Source organism: Arvicola amphibius, chromosome 3 (genome assembly GCF_903992535.2).
Source record: "Arvicola amphibius chromosome 3, mArvAmp1.2, whole genome shotgun sequence".
Taxonomy (NCBI): domain Eukaryota; kingdom Metazoa; phylum Chordata; class Mammalia; order Rodentia; family Cricetidae; genus Arvicola; species Arvicola amphibius.
The window spans coordinates 55,741,779-55,763,889 of record NC_052049.1 but is presented as its reverse complement, the minus strand read 5'-3'; the positions used below and the strand labels follow the sequence as shown (position 1 = coordinate 55,763,889).

At 44.9% G+C, this 22,111-nt stretch overlaps 1 protein-coding gene across 5 annotated transcripts in view; it reads right to left on the bottom strand.

Annotated features, from left to right (window-relative positions):
• The window catches only part of Rasgrf2 (Ras protein specific guanine nucleotide releasing factor 2), a 214,846-nt gene that overhangs the window by 7,168 nt on the left and 185,567 nt on the right, over positions 1-22,111 (bottom strand). For all 5 annotated transcript variants that reach the window (XM_038323695.1, XM_038323697.1, XM_038323698.1 and 2 more), the window contains 4 exons: positions 11,378-11,490; positions 4,628-4,688; positions 4,277-4,380; positions 2,314-2,398 (listed from right to left, as the gene is read on the bottom strand). In XM_038323695.1, coding sequence (XP_038179623.1) covers positions 2,314-2,398; positions 4,277-4,380; positions 4,628-4,688; positions 11,378-11,490 — 363 coding nt within the window. The remainder of the gene's footprint in view (positions 1-2,313; positions 2,399-4,276; positions 4,381-4,627; positions 4,689-11,377; positions 11,491-22,111) is intronic.

Here is a 22,111-nt window from a genome sequence, read left to right as displayed (position 1 = left end):
CTTTGATGTGGAGAATGACATAGAATCCAGTTTGTTAAGAAGAGTTCATTTTGTTAACCAATAATTTTGATAAGGATGTCATTTCCAATAATTATTCAGGAAGTGGGTTAGGACACACTTGTCTTTGGTGCTAAGAACAGAAGGAGAATGAAATCCATGACCCTCACTGGTACTGTTTGGGTGTTGAATATTCCCCATAGACTATGAGTCAATAGCCTGGTCCCTGGAGTGGCACTATTGGAAGGAGCTGTGTAAGTCTTTAGGCCAAAGAGGCATGTCTTGACGGGGATTGTGGCCACTATGTCCCTTCCTCTTCCACTCTTGCTTCCTGTCTGTGACCTGAGTAGTTTTCTCTGCCAGTAAACCTTTTCCCTTTATAAGTTAATCATCTTAGGCATTTTTTTTATAGTAACAGAGAGCTGACTAGTACACTGGCCTTCGGGTATGCTGAACCCAGCTAGGAGGGATAATGGGCAGAGGAAAATATGTAAACAAGTAAACAGCATACGTGAAATGCAAAACTATGTCTGCTCTGAGGCGTGGGATGCGGCCCAGTGGATAATGCACTGGCTGTGCAAGCAATGGGGTCCTGAGTTTGCATCCTCAGCACTTAACAGGGCATGGCAGGATGCATCTGTAACTCCAGTGCTGGAGGAAGGAGCCAGGCAGACTCAGGAGCTCACTGGCCAGCCAGTCTGGCCATCTCACCACTTTGACCCCATGCTGCATGAAGTGTCAATCTAATTATTGCACTCCCTGACAAAAATCATCTGGGGTTTCCCTTCATCTTTAGGATCCAGACCAGCTGTTCATCTGTTCAACTGAGCATGTGAGGACCCTAAAGACCTGTCCTCTCTGGGATAATGCTCTTGTACCCTGTAAAGATTTGTCACTTGTATTGGTTTAATAAAATGCTAATTGGCCAGTAGCCATGCAAGAAGTATAGGTGGGGTGACTACACTAGGAGAATTCTGGGAAGAGGAGAGGCTCAGTCTGCAGTTGGAACCCAGGTGCAGAAGAAGCAAGATAAAAATGTTGCGTTGAGAAAAGGTACCAAGGCACGTGGCTAAACATAGACAAGAATTATGGGTTAATTTAAGTTGTAAGAGCTAGTATATAATAAGCCTGAGCTAATAGGTCAACAGTTTATAATTAATATAAGCCTCTGTTTTTCTTTGGGACTGAATGGCTGTGGGACCAGACAGGACAGAAGCTTCCATTGACAGTCATCCTTGTCTTCTCATCAGGCCATCAGGTCCTCTGCTCTGCCGTGAATTCCAATTTCACACCTGTGCTCATTTACTGAGACAGGAAGTCGTGAGTAGGGGACAGGAGGGAAACACAGGTGTCTTGTAGATTCCTGTCTGGCCAAAGACATGGTGATGCCACTACCCACATTAGAAGCTCCCGAAGGAGGCTCATCATTGCTACGGGGTTGTTTAGAGCACAAGGCTATCCTAGTGTGGGAGACGTGTGGAGCCTGGGGTGGAGTCTTCAATTGGAGTGCCCATATGTATAGCCCAGGTAATGAAGTACGTTCCTCACATTACACCTTCACTTAGCATCCGTGAATTTTGAGCGGACCCTGTGCAGGGCTCTATCTTGGGACTCTATACTGCTGATTTGGTACCCTGGTTTTAGTTGACCTGCTAACTTGTCAGTGAAATTCCTTTGCTCATATACAAACCCTCACTATTCCTTGTATTAATCTGTACTGAAACTGGAAAGGAAGTTTCCCTTTGCCCAGACAGCCCCGAAGCCACCTCTACGGCTGTTACTTATTCTCTCACAAGACTAAGTCTGTTCCAACAGAACAGATGAGCAACTGGATATAAAATCAACTCCTCATCTTACTGCTGGAGCCTGGCAGTGGTTACCACTGCTTCAATGAGCTAGTGTTGTAAGAAGTCCCTCCCAAGGTCAGCCTGTAATTTAGGACATCACACTGATGCAATCTTATTGCCACCACCAGGGGTCAGTATATACACTACTCATTCAGTCTGTGACTAAGCTTATAGTGATTATAATAAAAATAATAACAACATTTTACACCTGATTGGATACTCACAAGACCTGGGAACCATCAAAACGAGACCTCTTATGTCTGGAAATTATCTTATGTCTAGAGATTTAAGCTTGCTATTCAATCAGCCCTGTATAAATAGTGATGACGGAGTTTATTTCTTTTCTGGGGATCAAACCCAGGGTTTCGTGCATGTGTAGACAAGTGCCTCTCCGCTGAGCTACATCCACCGTGCCACAGCTGCTTTGTTCTAGAGAAGCCTAAAGCCCACAAGGGTACCCGTTACTCACTTCATTGAAGTGCTGGCTGGTTTTCATGATGTAAGGGGCCCTTTCATTTTTATCCAGCTTCATCCAGCCCTGCCCAAGAAACTCTCTGAAAGTTGAGAATAAAACACAAAATCAGTGATGTTTGTAAGAGAAGGCGAATAGACCTTGCAGAGTTATGCAGATTAGACGGGTACATTTAATTAATATTCCGGGGACATCATTTACCCTCCTCCCTCCTGTTTCCACAGATCATCTCTACGGAACGGCAGCTCATTCCTGGCCTAGCATCCCATCACTTACTGCCAAGATGAAAACGATTTTTCAGTCTCTAGTGTTTGGAATGTTGTCTCAATAAAAGGCTTCTCTGAAATTCAAAACGCTGCCAACATAAGAGGGATGAAGTAACCACCAACTCGGCACTCTTGTGGTGATTTCCTCTGCGTTAATCTCTAGATGTATCTTTCAAGATTCCAGAAGATCTATTTTGACCCAAAACTGCTCATTAGAATGGAATCCTTCTCTGCTCTTGTTTTCTCTAAGAACGGAAGTTTTCAAGGTTGGGATGCTGAGCCTGGTGGAAGGAGAGTCTTCTGATGTCTTCCCTGGTGAGTCATTTTATTCAGGAGCGGGTCACTAGATCTCAATATGCATGTGGCAGTTGAGAGAGGGTGCGTGGGAATTATTTTGTGCAGGCATTTAGAAAACAGTGTGAAATGAAATCATTCTAATACATTTCTAATGCAGAAGTGTTGGCTGGACCCCCCTGCAAGATTTATTGTCCCTTGCTGCTGTTGCTGTTGCTCTTGGCTACGGTTCTGCAGGTAGACACAGAAGTGTGGACACAGTTCCCCAGCTGGAAATAACTGATAGAAGTTTCAGGCATGCAGGGGCACAGGGAGAAGACTCCCAGGAAGGTTCCACCGCAAGAGCCACCATGGGATTCTTTCTTGGCTCTTTCTCTAGCAGAGAAGGCCAGGGCCCACCTTCAAAGCTCTGGGTGGCAGTGAGAAGGTGACAGGGCGGTGGTGGAAGGGAAATTGTGTTTCCTATCCTAAGTTTTCAGGATGTCACTGGATTCATTTGAATAGTCAATGAGCCAGATTCCTATTTCAACAGTTCCATGTGCCTGGGTTGGTCTACAAATTCAGGGAAGCCAGGAAGAAGAGAAGACGGAATGCATAAAAGCACAGTCTACGTGAGTGTTCTTGGGCACTTCCCCTCATGCTTCTCTGACAGCACTGGTCTAAACTGTCTTGCCCATCTGCTCTGACCTCTCTCTTCCCTCACCAGGGATGTCCTATGCTTGACAAGGATCCCATTCCTGTGTCTTGCCCAGTCCTTGCACACTTTCAGTGTGGTTACCAGTTCATGGATAATGTATTTCTCTAAACAAAGATCTGTTTAAGGATCTTTCAAGTCAGTGTGATTGCTGGAGGCTTAAAGAGCTCCCCCTTTGTACATAGGGGAAAATGAAGAAGCAGGACAGCAGCAGGACCACAGTCATTGAGCTCAGTAGAACGCGTTAACTTGCTAAAGCATTGACTGTAGGTCACCGCTTCTCAGCTTGAAGCTTCGGGCTCCTCTGAACTTGGGATTCTCATGAAAAGACAATTTTCTGGACCTCAACCAAACCTACCAAAATTGGAATTTCACAAGCATGCTCTCTCTGAGAATACATTTTCTACAAGCTTCCCATATGGCTTTAGACATTCTGTAATTTGAAGATGGGAAAATGCAGAGAAATCAACAGTCATGGTAACCTTATTACGTATAGAAGAAACACAAACCGAGATCATCTCAAGGATCTCCAAGTCAATGCGCTCAACATGAACTGGGCCCAAGAGACCTTCAAGCATTCTAAAGCACCAAGAGATGGAGACTCAACATCCCTGAGCATGGGCGAGTGCACGCACACACCTGTGTGCCTTAGAGATAATGGCAGCTTTAAGGCTAGCTACTTCCTGCTAGAGGACAGGGCACTCACTCGTAGGGGATGCTTCTAAAGACGACGTGGTCCAGGAGAGTGATCTGCTCGGCCAGCTCCATGGCTGACAACGTCTCAAAGCATTCGGCCTTTGGACAGTCTGTCTGCAAGAGATGGTGAAGGAGTGAAACACAGTGCATCTGTGGAGCGTGAAGGCCTCTACTAGGGTCTAGGTCAGAAAGAAACTGCAGCAAACTCAACTGTGAAAGTCAATATGTACGTCCCCAACCAGCTGCTGGATCCTGTGTTGAGTGAGGCCCTTCTTGTACAGCTTCCCAGGCAGATACATGGTCAGCCACAAAGCTGGTCGCATGAGTTTGCTCACCTCAAGGATTCTGTGACTGAACTTACCATTTGAATTATATCCTCTAATTTTAGGTGGATGTCATCTTGATCATCTTGTGAAAGAGCTCTATAAGGAAATGGATAAAACAATCTCTGAGTAAGAGAAGATGGTCATGCTCGTAAGTGGCAATGTGGGGGTCTTTTTTCTGTGGTTAGGAAGTGTGGGGGTTCAGGTGTGTGAGGCTGTGAGGTACAACAGACTCTGTGACACACACATGCCCCTCCCACTTGCTCCTCTAGCCCCTCCCACCCGTGCTCCTCTAGCCTTTCCCACTCATGCTCCTCTAGGCCTCCCTTGCTCCTCTAGCCCCTCCCACCTATGACCCTCTAGCCCCTCCCACTTGCTCCTCTAAGCCCCTCCCACATGTGTTCCTCTAGCCCCCCCACTCGTGTTCCTCTAGCCTTTGCACACTGTCCACTGAAGCAGAAGAGAGACAGTGCACTCTCTTCTCAGCTCGTGGGCACAACTTGGAAGAACATAGCACAGGAGCAGGCAGGTGATCATCTTGTTCTTTGAGTGTGCATCCCAAACTCAAAAAAAAAAAAAAAAAAGCCGATATTTCAGTGTTTAGATGAATAAATGATACAAGAGTTAATTAATACCCAAGACACCATTTTCAGAGTAGGAAGACGTTTTATATATCTTACAGAAATTCCAAATCAGGAGAATTACAGCAAGTGGGAATTTCATTTTATACCTTGCTATCTGGGCCAAGCATTCTAAGTTTTAGCACACAGTCTGAGCATTAAACCACTTAAGCAGTTTCAAGTCATAAAGCTTGTCCCAGGGGAGACTAAAGTTGGCTCTCTTTCTTTCTTTATTGCTGGGCAGGGCAATTAAAGTCATAGAAATTGTTAAAGACTCTGGATAGGGAAGCAGCTAGGCTAACTGCAGATCTTCACCTGTTCCCCCCTCTTCCAAATCCAGTCCTCAAGTCTTACTCCCAGCTCTGTAGCAGACCGCCTGATGCAGCCTCCCTCCCCGCGCAGTCCCCATCCCCAATGGGTCTCACAGATCTTTCATTATAACCCCTCCCCTCACGCATCCCCCGGAACCCAGCAGCCAAGCCTGGCAGAGAAGCAAAAAGCCTATCAGCAAAGCAGGCAGGTGAGCTTTAGCTCTTCCCTCTCCCTCCTCTCTTCCACACCCAGTCTCACACCCCAGCCCCAGCTCTGCAGCAGAAGGCCTTTTGTGATCGCTCCCCACTCTTTGCTCTGATCCCTAAGGGACTAAGGAGATCCTGGAGGAAGACTTGCTTCTCTCCAGCCTGTGGAACACCTCAGGCCTCTCACCTAGCTCATCCTTATTCCTAAGTATCAGCTCCCAACACCTAGAATCAAATCTTAAGTGGAAACTTCAGGGGTCACACCTATCAGAATCTCAAAAGAATTTCCTATCAGACAGCATGCAGCTACCACACTCTCCTAAGAACCAGAGTGGAAACAGAAGACAAGGAACAAAATACTCACCCAACGAAAACAAGACCAGATATCAGCACCAAGAATTGCAGTTTCCCCATACCCAGATGCCTAGATCCCAGTGTAAAAACACAATCAACAGCAGCCAGGATAATGTGTCTTTACCAGAGTCCAACAAACCTACCACAGTAAGCTGTGAGAACTGATGCTTAGCTGAAACACAAGACAAAGACCTTACAATAGCCTTTATGAAATATGATAGAGATCCTTATAGAGGAAATGAATAAAACTATGAAGATCAGTGCCTAGTACAACTGTCACCAGAGGGGTGTCATCTAACAACCAATAGGAGCAGATGCAGAGATCTACAGCCAAACATTAAGCAGAGCCAGGGAACCCTGAAGAAGAGAGGGAGGAAGGATTACAGAAGTTGAAGGAGGGGTTGTCAAGGAACCATGAGAACAGAGGCCATAGAATCAGCTTAGCAGGGCTCATAGGGGCTCACAGAAACTGAAGTAACAAACACATACAATTGTGTAGCTTGATGTTCTTGTGAGACTCCCAATGATGGGCGTGAGAGATGTCTCTGACTCTTGCCTGTGCTTGAGACCTTTTTCCTCCCAATGGGTTGCCATGTCGAGCTGTGAAATGAAGGTTTGTGCCCAGCCTTTAATTGAATCCTGTTAGGCCATGATCTTGGGGAGAGGAGAGATAGGGGGAAGGGAGTAGGAGGAGTGGAGGGAAGGGAAACTGAGGTCAAGATGTCATAAAAGTTAAAAGAAAAGAAAGAAGTCTATGAAGGCACAAACAAACAGTGGAAGGAAATGAATAAAAGAGTCCAAGACCTGGAAGTAGAAAAGAATCAATAAAGAAAATCCAAACTGAGGGAAATTTGGAAATGAAAAATATAGGAACTCAAACAGGAGTCTCAGAGGCAAGAGTACAAGAAATAGACAAAAGAATCTCATCCACTGAGGACATGATAGAAGGAAGGAGTACTTCCATCAAAGAAAATGGTAAATCCAAAAGTATTCTAGAACAAAATATTCAGAAAATCTTGGACACTATGAAAAGATCAAATCTAAGAATAATAGGAATAGAGGAAGGAAAAGCAACCCAGGTCAAATGCACTGAAAATATTTCCTACAAAATCATAGAAGAAAATTTCCTTTGCCTAAGGAAGGAGATGCCTATCAAGTTACAAGAAACGCACAGAACACCAAACAGACTGGACCAGAAAAGAAAGTCCCCTCAGTACATAATAATCAAAACACCAAACATACAGAACAAAGAAAGACTATTAGAAACCGAAAGGGAGAATAACCAAGTAAAAGATTAAGGAGACTTATTAGAATAATACCTGACTTCTCAATGGAGACTCTAAAAGTCACATTCTGGACAGAGTTCTACAGACTCTAAGAGACCTTAGATGCCAACCCAGACTGCTATACCCAATAAAACTTTCAATTACCATGGATGAAGAAAGGCATTCCACAAGAAAACCAAATTCAAGCAGTATCTGTCTACAGATCCAGAGCTACAGAAGGCACTAGAAAGAAAACTCCAACTTAAAGAGATTAACCACACCCAAGAAATCACAAGGAATAAATAATACCAGACCAGCAAATCAAAAGAGGGGAAGCATATCCTCTCTCTCTCTCTCTCTCTCTCTCTCTCTCTCTCTCTCTCTCACACACACACACACACACACACACACACACACACACAACATCACCACCACCCTGAACAACAACAAAAATAACAGGAATCAAAACACTGCTTATGGATATCTCTCAACATCTGTAGTCTCAATTTCCCATTAAAAAAACAGAGACTAACAGAATGGATGTGAACAGGATCCATCCTTCTATTGCTTCCAAAAAGTACTTTTCATCATCAAGGATAGACATCATCTCAGGATAAAGGGTGGAAAAAGATATTCCAAGCAAATGGAACCAAAAGCAAATCCATGTAGCCGTTTTAGTCTGACAAAATAGACTTTAAATCAAAATTAACCAGAAGAAATAGGAATGGACACTACATATTCATCAAATAAAAAATCCATCAAGAGGAAACTGCAATTCTTAATAACTATGCCCAAACACATGGGGGAACAAAATTTGTAAAATAAACACCGTTACAGCTTAAATAACACATTGGCCCTCACACAGTGATAGTGATGGCTTAAGTACCCAACTCTTGACAACAGATGGGTCATCCAGACAAACACTGAACAGAGAAACCTTGGGGATAACTGACATCATAAACAAAATGGACTCAGCAGATATTTTCAGAATATTTCACCCAAACAGAAATGAACATACCTTTTAAGCATGCCATGGAACTTTCTCCAAAATTGACCACATATGTAAACAGAAAGGAAGCATCAGCAGATACAAGGAAATTGAAATAACCCTGCATCCTATCTGACCTACACAGATTAAAACTGGGTGTCAACAACAGAAACAACAGAAAGTTAACAAAACTGTGGAAACTGAACACCTCACTATTAGATATAAAATGGTCAAGAAGTTAATAAAGATATTAAGATAGAAGTTAATAAAGAAATGAAAGACTTTGTAGAAATAAATGAAAATTAATGTACATCATACCCAAACCTATGGGACAAAGTAAAAGCAGTTCTAAGAGGCAAGTTCATAGCACTAAAGGCCTACATTAAAAACAAAGTTTTTAATTAAAAAAATTTTAAAAACACTCTCATACTAGTAACTTAGCAGCACAGCTGAAAGCTCTAGAACAAAAATAAACAATACCCCAAAGGAATAAATGACAAGAAATAATCAAACTCAGAGCTGAAATCAATAGAACACAAGCAAACAAAAAGTGGACATAATCAATAAAACAAAGACTTGGTTCTTTGAGAAAACTCAAGAAGATTGACAAATCCTTAGCCAAATTAGCTAAAAAGTAGAGAGAAAACAGAGCAACAAAATTAGAAACAACAGACACCCAGGGAATCCAGAATCATAAGGACATACTTTAAAAACCCATGCCCCTCCAAACTGGAAAACCTAAATCTCTCTATACATGTTAATTAACAAAATTAAATCAATATCAGATAACCAATTTAAACAGACCTACAATAATTAATGAAATAGAAGTAGTCATTAAAAGCCTCCCAACCAGGAAAAAAAAAACAAGGTTTGATGGTTTTAGTGAAGAACTCTGCCAAACTTTCAAAGAAGAGTTAATGCCAATACTCCTCAAATTATTCAAAAATAGAAACAAAAGAGACATCATCCAATTTATTTTATGTGGCTATAATCACCCTGATACACCTTGATCTAATACTTCCAGAACTTTTTATCATGAAGGGATACAAGGGACATACCTACACATAATAAAGGCAGGTTCCAGCAAGTCCAAATCCAACATCAACTTAAATTGAGAGAAATTCAAAACATCTCCACTAAAGTAAGGAAGAAGAAAAGGTTGTCCACTCTCTCCATACCTATTCAATATAGTGCTTGAGGTCTTAACTAGAGCATGAAGACAACTGAAGAAGATGAAGGGAATACAAACTAGAAGGGAAGAAGCCAAAGGATTTTATCTGTATAAGATATGATGGTATACATAAGTGACCCTCAAATTTCTGCTAGGAAACTCCTACAGCTGATAAACACTTAGCCTTCCTACACCCAAGTGGCAAATGGACTGAGAAAAAACATTATTTTTTCAGAAGAAAACATGTTTTTCAGAAGAAAAACACCTTCAACAATAGCCTCAAATAATATAAAATATCTTGGGTTAACTCTAACCACAAAAGTGAAAGACCTGTATTATTAAAAAATGTTAAGTCTTTGAAGAAAGAAACTGAAAAAGATAGCAGAAGACGGAAAGATCACCCATACTCATGGGTTGGCAGAATTAATATAGATGTTTTTATAGAATGGGAAATACAGAATTTTCTAGGCTGCCCTTGCAAAAAACCACCAAGTAGGCAACCAAGAACAACAGAGTTGTATATAATTCTGGAACAGAAGTCAATGGTCAAAACGTCAGCAGGGGTGTGCATCCCTGAGGTCTCAAGGAAACATTTCCTTGCATTGTCTAGCTTTATGTGCTCTGCCAGCAATCCCTGGTGTTTGTCTTGTGGTTACATAGTTGCAATTTCCATCCCCACCCATACATGATATTCTCCATATGTTTATCTTCCATGGCCATCTTCTTAAAATGACACCTGTCACAGTCCCTAACTTAGTTGTCTGTATCTTCAGGGATGCTATTCACAAACAGGGTCATATTTTGGGATAGGAGATGTCAGGACTTGAACATGTCAGTTTTCCAATGGAGAACACAATTAGACTTCTAGCTGCTTCTAGATCACGATGGTCTGGCTTTGGGAACTTAATGGGGGATAAGAATGACGTATGGTACAATTGTTAAATTACCACAGGCTCAAGTTTGGCATTGCTACATTTGGGAGGAACTGAGCTGAATGAATTCCTCTCCACATATGCTTTCTATATAATTAATTACACCAAGACACAATACAAACATGTTTGGCTAAAACTAATGTCACTTTCAGGCTGTAAGTGAAGGAAGAATTGAAAACCAGAACAGTGAGGCAGTAATGGGCCTTACCAGATAGATGTCAGGCTTCCCACCCTCGAGTAGGGGCAGAAGATGTGCCCATGGGTGAGCTGAGTAGCCATAACTGACGCATGCCCATGAGACCCGTGATGGACGCACTCTTCATGTAGAGTGACCCAGAGAAAATATTAGCCCCCCCATCAGTTAAAGACACCATAAGACAGTGTGTGAATGCTGGGCATCACAACTACGGACAAATACAATTTTCTAGTAGGGCCCGCCAAGTCCAAGCCTTCCTCACACACATATCAGTGTATCTGACATGGAGAACTTAAGACAGGAACTGAACAGAACAGTTTGCCAGGACCAAAGCAACAAGCTGAGGATCTTGTATAACTACAGGCATGCCACCTCTCTCAAAGAAACACTACCATCCTGCTCTAAGGTAAGCTGGCGATTCCTAATTAGTCCTCACAAGCAGAATGAAAAGCCTCTCCAGGCTGCTGGCTGGATTCATGTCAGGAATCCAAGCTCTCCCTCTTTCACCCTGTGGTTCCTCAGATATCGTCCCCACACAGTTTAAGCCTATAGTCCAAAGCCTTCCTTGCACAGCAGATCCCAAACTGTCCCCACAAAGCAGAAGATAGAACAGCCTCGCTGCTGAGCATACAACCTCGGGTGCTTAGAAAGGTCTCAAACGTATCCTTCTGGCCCGATAGAACCCATTTTCCACGAGCAGAGCCCAGTGGATGTAACTCCATCAGCAGCTGCACTGGCCTTTACCTCAGGATGTTTGCTGTGGCTTTCCTTTCTTGAGGAAGAAGGTCTGGGTCTCGTAAAACTTCTTCCAGTAAGTTTAGAACGTTCATTTTGAGTTCGTTGTTGAGTTCAAAATCCTATAAGATAAAAGGAATCTCTTAAGATCTTCATTTCCAGGGTTGGCTCTGTGTCCTGTGATGCCTGTATTTGTGATCGTTTCCCCAGAAGCCAGGTCTGAAACTGAAATGTACGGCCCCATAGCTCCTCACTGCGTGCCCCCGGTGGTCCTGAGGAGTAGTCTGGGTTGGGGCTGTGCTGCTATATTTCTGACAGCTCCCCCCCCCCCACAACCAGGAGATGAGAACATGTGGCTAGCCAAGCTTGAATACTATTGCCTGTGGGACACAGTTGGATCTGATCTCTAGCAGCCATTAAAAAGCTCCAGCAACAACCCTCCCCCAGCCTCTTGTCTCTAACCCACCCTCCCCCATCACACCCTTCCTCCAACACACGCTCAGAAACACTGACTGGACTTAACGCACTTAACCCTAGTGGGGACATGTATTTCCTTGGCCTGGAACATTATGCTACTTCCCCAGGTGGATTCTCACTTATCTCTCAGGCCCAGGAGTTGGTAACTCTGCTTGGAGTCCTTAAATGACACAGTGGGGTAGAAAGCTCTTCTCTTGTGCTCCGTGGAGCACATAACTCGCTATTATCATAATTTAGTGTGGCACATTTTGAAGACCAATGTAGCCTGGTTTCCTACTGGACCGTGAGTAATCAGAAACAGGGACAAAGCAGCAACTTAAAAAAATATTTGTTGCAATAATAAAATGTGGTATTTGGGTGTTAACTTGAATGAAGATGTGCTAGGGTATTAATATCAGTGTAGTTATGTTTGAATCTACATAGCCATGGTAAGGGATAAGGAATAAATGATACTGGGAAACAGATGTGGTCATGCCAGAGACAGAGTGACACTGGTAGGACAGATTATGAGCAGACTGAGGAAGAATGGAGCATAGAAACAAATAATGAGAATGATGAATAAAAAATCAATAGAAAGAACTTGTGAGCCATTATTGCTACAAAGAGGGAGGGATGACTGGATAGATATGTGGCTGCATGGTTGTGGCAGATAGATGGGTGGGTAGGTGGGTAGATAGGTGGGTGGGGTGGGTGGATAGATTGAATAATGGATGGATGGGTAGGTGGATGGGTGGATGGATGGACAGACAGACGGATGGACAGACGGATGGATGGATGGGTGGATGAATGGGTAGATAGATAGATGGGTAGGTGGATGGATGGATGGATGGATGGATGGATGGATGGATGGACAGACGGACAGACGGATGGTCAGATGGATGGATGGGTGGGTGAGTAGATGGGTAGATGGGTGGATGGATGAATGGAAGGGTGGGTGGACAGATGTAGTAGACAGATGGATGGGTAGGTGGATGGATAGGTGGGTGGGTTGGGTGGATGGATGGATGGATGGATGGATGGATGGATGGATGGATGGATGGATTAGAGCTGGGGACAAAGTGGATGTCCTCAGTGTGACCACTGATTGAATGACTGTGGGAACACATACTAGTTGGAGCACTGCACCAAAATGAACTGTCCTAGATGGACAGCAAAGCAGATCACGGTAGAGATGACTGCTGCCAAGGCTAGTGATCTGAGTACAAAAGGAGAGACGCAAGTTGTCCTCTGGCTTCCACACATGTGTGCACACATGAACACACACATAATAAGGCTTTCACCTAGATTTGATCCTCCTGTCATTTTACTATTGACTTTTCCTGGGCTGTAAAGGGTGGGAGGAGTCAGGAGGAAACAAATGCAAACACACCGACAAACATGGCTCCAGATGCACACTACGCTGCTGTCTTTAAATCTAGTAACTTTTCACTGACTTGGAAATTTTTAAGGTAAAGAAAGTATCAGAAGACAAACAGAATAGAGATGTGAAGTTGTGGCTCCTGCACTCTATAATTTTTATAGAGTGCCACCAGGTGTACACAGGAGGGCTCACAGGTGTACACAGGAGGGCTCACAGGTGTACACAGGAGGGCTGTGTGTACAGGCAGGAGTGGTTGCTACCCACAGGAATCTGCTATGATTACTACAACGCATTCTATTATAATACTTGTATTATTATATTATTAGCTGTATTATCCATTCTTACAATTACAGTTTAACATTAAAGAAAATGATTTTGAGGAATTAACCTTCTGAATCATCTTTAATGGTTAGAAACCAACATCACTAATGGCAATTAGTTAAACAGAAAGAAAATTGTACAATTTTACTATATATAGTAATGTCCTTAATTTTATGAATTGGAGACATTTTAAGACTCTAACCTAATTTGTATTGAGAGTTTGTACATCTTAGTTCCACAGCTAAAGGAACAGTAAGCTGGTCTCAGCACTTCACTTCACTGTTTCCTGACAGTGTTATCTCTTGGCGAACACGAGCCAGTGGGGCCTGAGGGTTCATACAGATGTTCCTATCTGTCCTGCCTCGTTTTTGCCAACCTGACATAAGTTAGAGTCATCTGAGCAGAACCTCAATTGGGAAATTGCATCCATAAAAATCAGGCTATAGGCAAGTATGTAGGGCATTTTTAAAATTAGTGATTGATATGAGTCAATAAACTAAGGGTGGTGCCGACCCAGGGCTGGGGGTCCCGGCTGAGCAAGCCGTGCGGAGCAGGCCAGGAGGCAGCGCCTCTCCATGGCTTCTGCGTTGGCTCCTGCCTCCAGGCTCCTGCCCTGTTTGGGTTCCTGTCCTGACTCCGTGTGATGATGGACAGTGCTGTGGAAGAGTTACGTGAACTCAAACTTTTCCTTGCTTTTGGAATAAACCCCACTTGGTCATGGTGTTTCATCCCAGCAATGGTAACCCTAACTAAGACAGTCTCTCTTATCAATATTAAATAATGTTTCCATAAAATGTTACTTACTTATTGCCCAATGGCTTCTCATTGTGTGCTTTCCATTTAAACTGTGGGCAGGGATAAGCTAGTTGTATCTTGCCGCTGTTTTTTCCCTTCCTTCCACCTGACCCCCATCTCAAGGTAGAGGTATTTGTATTTTTAAGCCGTGAGCGACCTTGTCTACTTCAGTCTCTCTGGACTACCAAAGGAGCTTACACCCAGCAGGAGCCGATTTCCTTGATGAATATTTGATATACATTAGCGAGTCTTCATGTAGCTATGTTGAGATACTAATGATGCAGATAACCCGATTACCATAAACAGCACGATTAGCGTGAAGGACACCAGCCTTCTGTTCAGAGTGTGCTGAGAGCTAATTAGTGATTAGCTGGCATCCTTGAGCAGCTGCTGGGCTCCTTCCTGGGCGCAACAGGGTTGCTCTGAGGCCCCAGCACAGCAAATGTGGAAGGGTCTCCTAGACTCGTGTTGAGTAAGATGCTGAGAAGAAGCGAAGACGAGGGTGCAGTTCTAAACAAGTCATTTATACAGCTCCTGGCACACTGCAGAAGAGGGGACAGGACGAATGTAGGAGCTGGGAAGTAGGGAGGAGGACAGAGAAGTCCCATCCTCTACACACCACACAGCCAGTGTAAGCATGAACTTAGAGCAGCCACAATTATTTGCACTGGTCCTGTGCAACAATCATCTGTGGACGGGCAGGGACATGGATGCTCATGGGACTCCACACCTTACTGCTCAACTACAGGCTAAGTATGGGCTGGGGAATGGGAAGGGGGACTACTTACTCCAGTTATGTACCCTCTGGAGAGCCCGCCAGACCCCAGTGGATAGTTGCAATACCAAGGCCACGCAGAAGGCCATAGTCAAGCCCAGAGATACACAAACAAAACAAAAAAACATGAGCCTGGGGAAGAGATTGGTAGGGAATGAAACTTGGATAGAGAAGGGAGGAAGATGAGAGCTGGGATGGGAGTCAGAGCAGTCCAAATACATTACATACATGCACGAAACTGTCAAAGAACAGACTGAAGTAACAAACAGGATCCTGACACATAACTTGTACAAGGTTAGTAATTAGCACAAAGATCATCATATAAACAACCTTTTATTACTGAGCTACTGGTAAGCAGTAAAATAAGCCTAATATTCCTTTGTAAAAATAAACATTTTTAAATGTAATTTTACTCTTTTAAACTTTAGGGAAACTACTGTCCTGATCAGCCCTTTAAAAGATGGGGGTGATGCCGGGTGGTGGTGGCAGACGCCTTTAATCCTAGCACTCGGGAGGCAGAGACCGGAAGGTCTCTGTGAGTTCGAGGCCAGCCTGGTCTACAAAGCCAGTTCCAGGACAGGCTCCAAAGCTACACAGAGAAACCCTGACTTGAAAACAACAACAATAACAACAACAACAACCAAAGATGAGGTGGACAATAGGCTGGTGACTATCTGCAGCATGACACATGGCTACATTTGAATATTTGTGTCTGATGCAACATGGTTAATATAAAAGATTCTCCGACACCTCATAAAATGGTGAGGTTTCCCTCCCGAGTTTGCTTACATTTCGATAGGGTTTTCACCAGGAAGCACCCTATAAATCCAGTCCCTTCTCACCAGCTGGGCTGTGGAGGAGGAAGGAGACAGAGGCCAAGTTCTCAACATGTTGGACCACCAACACCGAGGAAGGATAATCACGGAAGCAGGGACACAGGTGTCCATCCAGCTCCTGTCACCTCTGCCGCTCAGACTCAGGCACGTTGGAGTCACCCGAGCTGGTACTAACCCCGATGGTCTGGCCCAGCCATCTGGAGAGGCACTGGAAGTTGTTTCAGACTGTTTCGTGTTGATGAGTATTAGCCTGCATGTATGTGTGTGTGCCATGCATATGCCTAGCATCCATTGGAGCCTCTGGAGCTGGAGTCACCAAGGTGGGTGCTGGGACCCAAACCCTGGTCCTCTGCAGGAGCAGTAGGTACTCTTTTTTTTTTCTTTTTTTTGGTTTTTCGAGACAGGGTTTCCCTGTAGTTTCTAGAGCCTGTCCTGGAGCTAGCTCTTGTAGACCAGGCTGGCCTCGAACTCAGAGATCCACTTGCCTCTGCCTCCCGAGTGCTGGGATTAAAGGCGTGCGCCACCACCGCCCGGCCGCAGTGGGTACTCTTAACCACTGAGCCACCTCTCCAGCTCCAAGATTCTGCCTGTAACAAACTCTGAAGTGACCACGTTTTAGCAGCAAGACTTTGCACTACTTCCGTCTTATTTTTAAAGCTGAAACCTTTGAGGTACCCACAGGATGTCATGTTATTGAGAGATGAACGTAAAAAACACACAAATGGCCATTGAACATTTTTGTTTTGAAGTGTAGAATATTATTTCCAATCAAAAATAAATGTAAATCAGGAAGGAAAGACATTTCTCCATATTTAAGTCCAGAGATAGGATATGTATGTCTGGCTAACTGCATTTTATCACAGAATGTAATTTTGTCTGCTTTTCCCAGACAAAATTTTGGTCTCAGTTCAGGCTCAGTGGAGCTCATTGCCCACAAGATGGCGCTGTGGGGCCGCTGTGCTCTTGGGAGTGGCCTTGACTCTGTCAGCTATCTGGAAGGGAGCCACAGGGCCTGAGACCTGTGGAAGCCACCAACTGAAGCTATAGAGGCAGTAGCTGCTTCCACGTGATTCCCACGCCATTTTGCTCCAAATGGATCAATCAGAGGCGTGGAAACAGAAAATCGGCAGGGGGCAAAAAGGAAAAAAAAATAGAGATCATTTCAATCTGCCTCTCCTTCTTCTGATAACAACTGTTGAGCTAGTCAGTATTGCAGGAAGGCAGAGCACAAACTCGGGAGAAGGGGTGACCAGAGGCAACACTAGCCAAGGATGTTGCAAGGCCCTTGGTTCAAGCCCCAGGGCTGGAGAAAGGAGAAGGAAGTGAAATCCATGACTCAGTGGGTTCAAATACGACAGTTGCGCTCCCCACAATGAGAGTCATGGTTGACTTAAAGGTGTGTTACCTTTATTTCCTCATCATGAGGGCAGTAAGGGTGTCCCAAGCCTGCATCCTGAGCTTACTACACAGCATCTTTCCCTGCTTCCCTCCTCACAAAATAGCCCGGATCTAACTCCTCTACAACATGATTTAAATCCTTCATCTTGTGTAAAACTAACCTGTGTTGAGAGCTTGAGCACTCTGACAGTTACATTTGTTCTGTCCAGAGAGCACGGTAACAATTAAGTACATGCTCCATATGGCCAAGGGGACTCCAGAGCACCAGGGACTCAACTGGGGAACACAATTTAGGGAGAAGGAGGCTTGTGAGCAATCAGCACAGTGTATTCTAACAGTGGCTAGAGACGGGAAAAGTGGGGACCATACAGAGTGGGGCAGATCTGCACAAGCAAGTCTAAAACCCGGTACGAAGGTCCCTAAGGGCAGATGCTTAGGATGTGGCAGGTCCTAAACTCGGGGACTGGGGCTCAGGTTGACGGTCAAGAAATCAAACGTATTCTTCAGCTTCCTGCCTTCCTGAATTACGCAAGATAGTGAATTTAAATTGTGCTACAGAGGAGTTAGATCCGGGCTATTTTGTGAGGAGGGAAGCAGGGAAAGATGCTGTGTGGTCTGCTCAGGATGCAGGCTTGGGATGCCACGATGAAACCTGCCTGCTTTTCACTCTGTGTCTGCCTCTGGTCCGTGGGCTGCATGCTGTGAATGTGACCCTCCCAGCATCACACACTCATTGAGATACTATGAGTAGCTGTTGTCCTTGCTGTTGCTTGAGACTTGACTATAGAACTGGAGCGTGACTTTTGCAGGTGACAGCAATGTGTCACAATGTCAAAATCGGAGGCACGCCTGGTAGAACTTTAAAACTGAAAGCCAGTCCGCGGAGGGGTTACCCTGGCTAGAAGTTAGGACAGGAGCCTTCGAAGGGCACCTTGTCCTACCCTGTCACCCTCGGGCTTGCCTGCGTTCACAACTCTGGGCAGCATTAAGTCTGTATCAACTTCTCCCTTTGGAAACCCTCACTGTAAAGAGGAGGGGAGGCCAGCGTTCCCCAGTACCCAACCAGGGAGGTAAGTAACAACCTCTTCATTTGCATAATGGGTGAGACATGCTCTTGGCAAGCGACAAGGGAGGATGGCAGTGTGAGCGTGGACAGCGCAATAGTGCAGCCTGTCTACACTTTCCCACACACGTACAGTACTTACTAATCGCTCCTTAACTGCCTTCTGGAGACTACGAGGATGATCTGTGCACAGGGAACCTGCAGCCCAGGTACTAGACTAGACAGTTAACCCCCAGACTTGCTAAGCACAGCCCCTTGTTCCTGGCTGACCTACACATATTTCTTGCTGAGCACAAGACCACTGAGGACAGGTGCTGATGAACTAAGTCTTAAACTGATGATCTGGGAAGTAGAAAGTACCAGAAGGCAGAGTACAAAATACAGACATGTAGCAAAACAAAAATCGTGGGCTGGAGGCAAATGGTTACACCGATGTCAATCCACAGAAAAGGAAGGCACCCCCAGAAAAAGCATTATTCAGATTATTTTCTGGAATGGTTCTGTGCTTTAAAGACTTACAAAAAGTTAGCCTCTAGTCCTCAACACTTGAATGAAGAATTTGGAAATAGTGTCCCATAACTCTGAAATTAGGTAGTTCTCAAGCTTTCTCCTTAAGCCTAAAAATAAATTAGCCTGGATAAAAACATGTATTGGGAAGAGACGTCAGAGAGAATTTTTCAGATGAGTGTTTTCTATTAGGGTTCCAGTTAAGTGATTAATGTAAATGGATCGGAACTTTCAAGACAATAACGAAGAAGGGAGGGGAAAAGAAAAGCCTGGAAGGGATTGCTCTTAATTTCAATATTTATAAGTTTTTAGTTGAATAATACCAACTGTCATTGAAATGATATTTGAGCTTACTTGTAATGTAAGCCTTAGAAAACCACTAGGAGAGGATGTGGTCCAGCAGTGTAGAAAGGATGCTGCAAAGAGTTTCAAGCAAATGTGCATCTTTCCTTCCTCATGAAGGAGACACTAGGTTAATGGGATCAGAGGCAGGGGGTGGGAGGGAAGGACAAAAAAGAAGGAAAGCAGGCAGGCGAGAGAAGCCAGGGGCTGACGAGCCAGGGGCTGAGCAAGCCAGGGGATGCATGGATGTGGGATTGGCTTCTGATGTCACCAGGATGCTCTGCAGCGGTTGAGGGCAGTGGTCCAGGCCTGGACCATGAAACAAGGACTGATGACATCCAGTGCAGGTCTGGCCATCAATCCCTGCTGAGGATGTGGCTGTACCCCACAGTCTCCAGTCACCCTTCTAAGGTTCAGGAGCGATTCTGAGAGCAGGGAGCCACCAGTGAGGAGCAATAATCTGGCTCCCATGACCCCTTATCAGGAAACAAGAATAAGAATCTATCAGAGCAGTCAGATTCAATGTGCTAATTCTTATTGATTTCTTAGTCAATAAAATCCATTGTCAAGAGGTGAAGGGATCTCAGTAGTTCTGTGGGAAACTTACTTTTAGCAGTTTTAGTAGCAGATGTGGCCACTAAAGAGAAGAAAATATCTTCCAAGGACACTGGCATTTTAACTGCTTAGTTTAGTTCATACCAGCAGTAAATTCTGCTGTGAATGCCTCACCAATATTTAAAAAGCCCAGAGAGCGTAAGGGGACTTCAAAGGACAGATGGAGAAATGGGTAAGAGACAAGGTGAATGTGGTAACTAGGATTTAGAAAACAAAAACAAGCACAAAACAAAACAGCAGCAACAACAAAAAACCCAAAACCTGATTATCTGTTTGTCTGGACCAGGGAGAGAAAAGAAAAGAAAATAGAAAGAAAGAAAGAACAAAAGCCAACTGCTAAAACCAAAACCAAATCCAAACAAACAAAGCACACACTACCAAATCCCAGAGAGTCTCCAGGATTCACACACCAAAAGTAAACACTAACTTCTCACCTAATAGTTTCCACTTAATATTTTGAGTCTGACAAGTAACTCAGTTGTGCACAAGAACCCCGCTGGGCGGTGGTGGGACATGCCTTTAACCCAGTACTCAGGAAGCAGAGGCAGGCAGATCTCTGAGTTTGAGGCCAGCCTGGTCTATAGGGCCAAAGTGAGTTCAAGGACAGTCAGGGCTAAAAAGAGAAACCCTTTCTTGAAACAACAACAACAGCAAAACCATGCAGATTGCCCGCCCACATCACAAGTGAGAAAGCAGGCACACTCACACTGAAACACACTCCTGCTCAGTGGCCAGAGCTCTTCCTTCGGAATCCTTTTGACCCAGGATCTTTCTTTAAGATGCAAGAGGAAACGTGATGTCCCTGGTACCCACTCAAAGGGGCGGGAGAGGTCTAAAGAATGCCACGGCAGGATCAAAATGCTGTAGGAATCAAGGTTTTCATCAGACTACGGGTCTAGAAACCTCAGCGACAAGAGAAGAGGAAAAACAAAGCTAGGGCTAGGGAGCCAAGGGTAAATCGGGCACATTGACAGAAAAGTACCAGAAGCAAATGGATAGAAGCAGGAATGGGCATAGACAGGAGGGGCTGAGCCCTGGGATAGGACAGACTGGCAGTCGGCCAAGAGCTGTCAGTAGAGGTGACAGCAGCTGCCTGCTCAGTAGCAAGATGTTTCTTACAAATTGCATTCTCCCACCCACAACAAAAACTGTGCTGTGCTTGTCCTGGCGCAACCTCCACTCCAGATCTAGAACAAAAGGCTGCCTCTGAACTCTCTGAGCTCCGCTGTGACACCGAGTTCTGTGTTTTGCAGAGTGAAGCCAAGAAGCAGAAACGAAAGAGAGGCTTCTACAACTGTCAAAATAACCCACCGTTGAGAGGAAGGCTTGCATCTTGGGTCCCTCTGATCCCAGACATGGGCCAGCAAGTTTCCTATTGGCTATCACACCAGCACCCACTTCTCCATTTCCAGGAGTCCCTGGGGACCACTCCTACCTCTGGCTGCAAGACACGGGAGTCACTCTGGCCCTTTCCTCTCTCGGGAGTGAAAAGCTGCCGTCTTCTCCTGTGTCCCAGTACAACAGTGGAACTGTGTAAACGTTTTATTTTTCCATCCACAGGGATGGGTCCTCCTCCTCGGTTTCCTACCACGGCAGTGGTGGAGACCACGTGTCGGGACTGCAAGAACCTGGGTCTCAGTGCTGGGTCCAGTTTCCTGATGGTTTTCTGGTTTATGCTAGTAGCGATTTCACTTCAATAAAGTGGTAACACTTCAACGCTTCCACCATGCTAGCTGCCCTAGAGATCAACCGAGAAGCCCCTGGGCAGGGCGCCCCGGGTGAAGTGCTGCGTTTATACAAGTTATAAAGTTCAGGAGACTAGCTTCAAATATGCCCTCTGAGAATCCAGTAGCTCGTATGTCAAGTGTGGGCATGATATTCTGTCTACCTGAGGTCAGGGTTTAGACCAGACAGTGCTGCCCAAGGCTTAGCTCCACCAAGAGCTGCCATCCATAACAGCCTCACAACCTGTCACCTCATGCCGTCTTCCTGTGACTCACAGGAAGGGGTGGCATTAGCCCAGTGTTTCCAAAGGAAGAAATCCAGGACCAGGGGCAAAGAGGTTCTCTGAGCCACAGAGCCAGTAAATGCCAGAGTGGGGGTTTCACACTATTCCATACCCCACCCTGCCTCTGGGGTACCACCTGTAACAGTGAAAGTAAAGTGGCCCTGTTCCCCGAGTGGTGGCAGTGGGCAGTAGGCACGTGGCCATAAGAGCCAGCAGGTCCTAGGCAGGGGGCACGTGGCAGGTGAG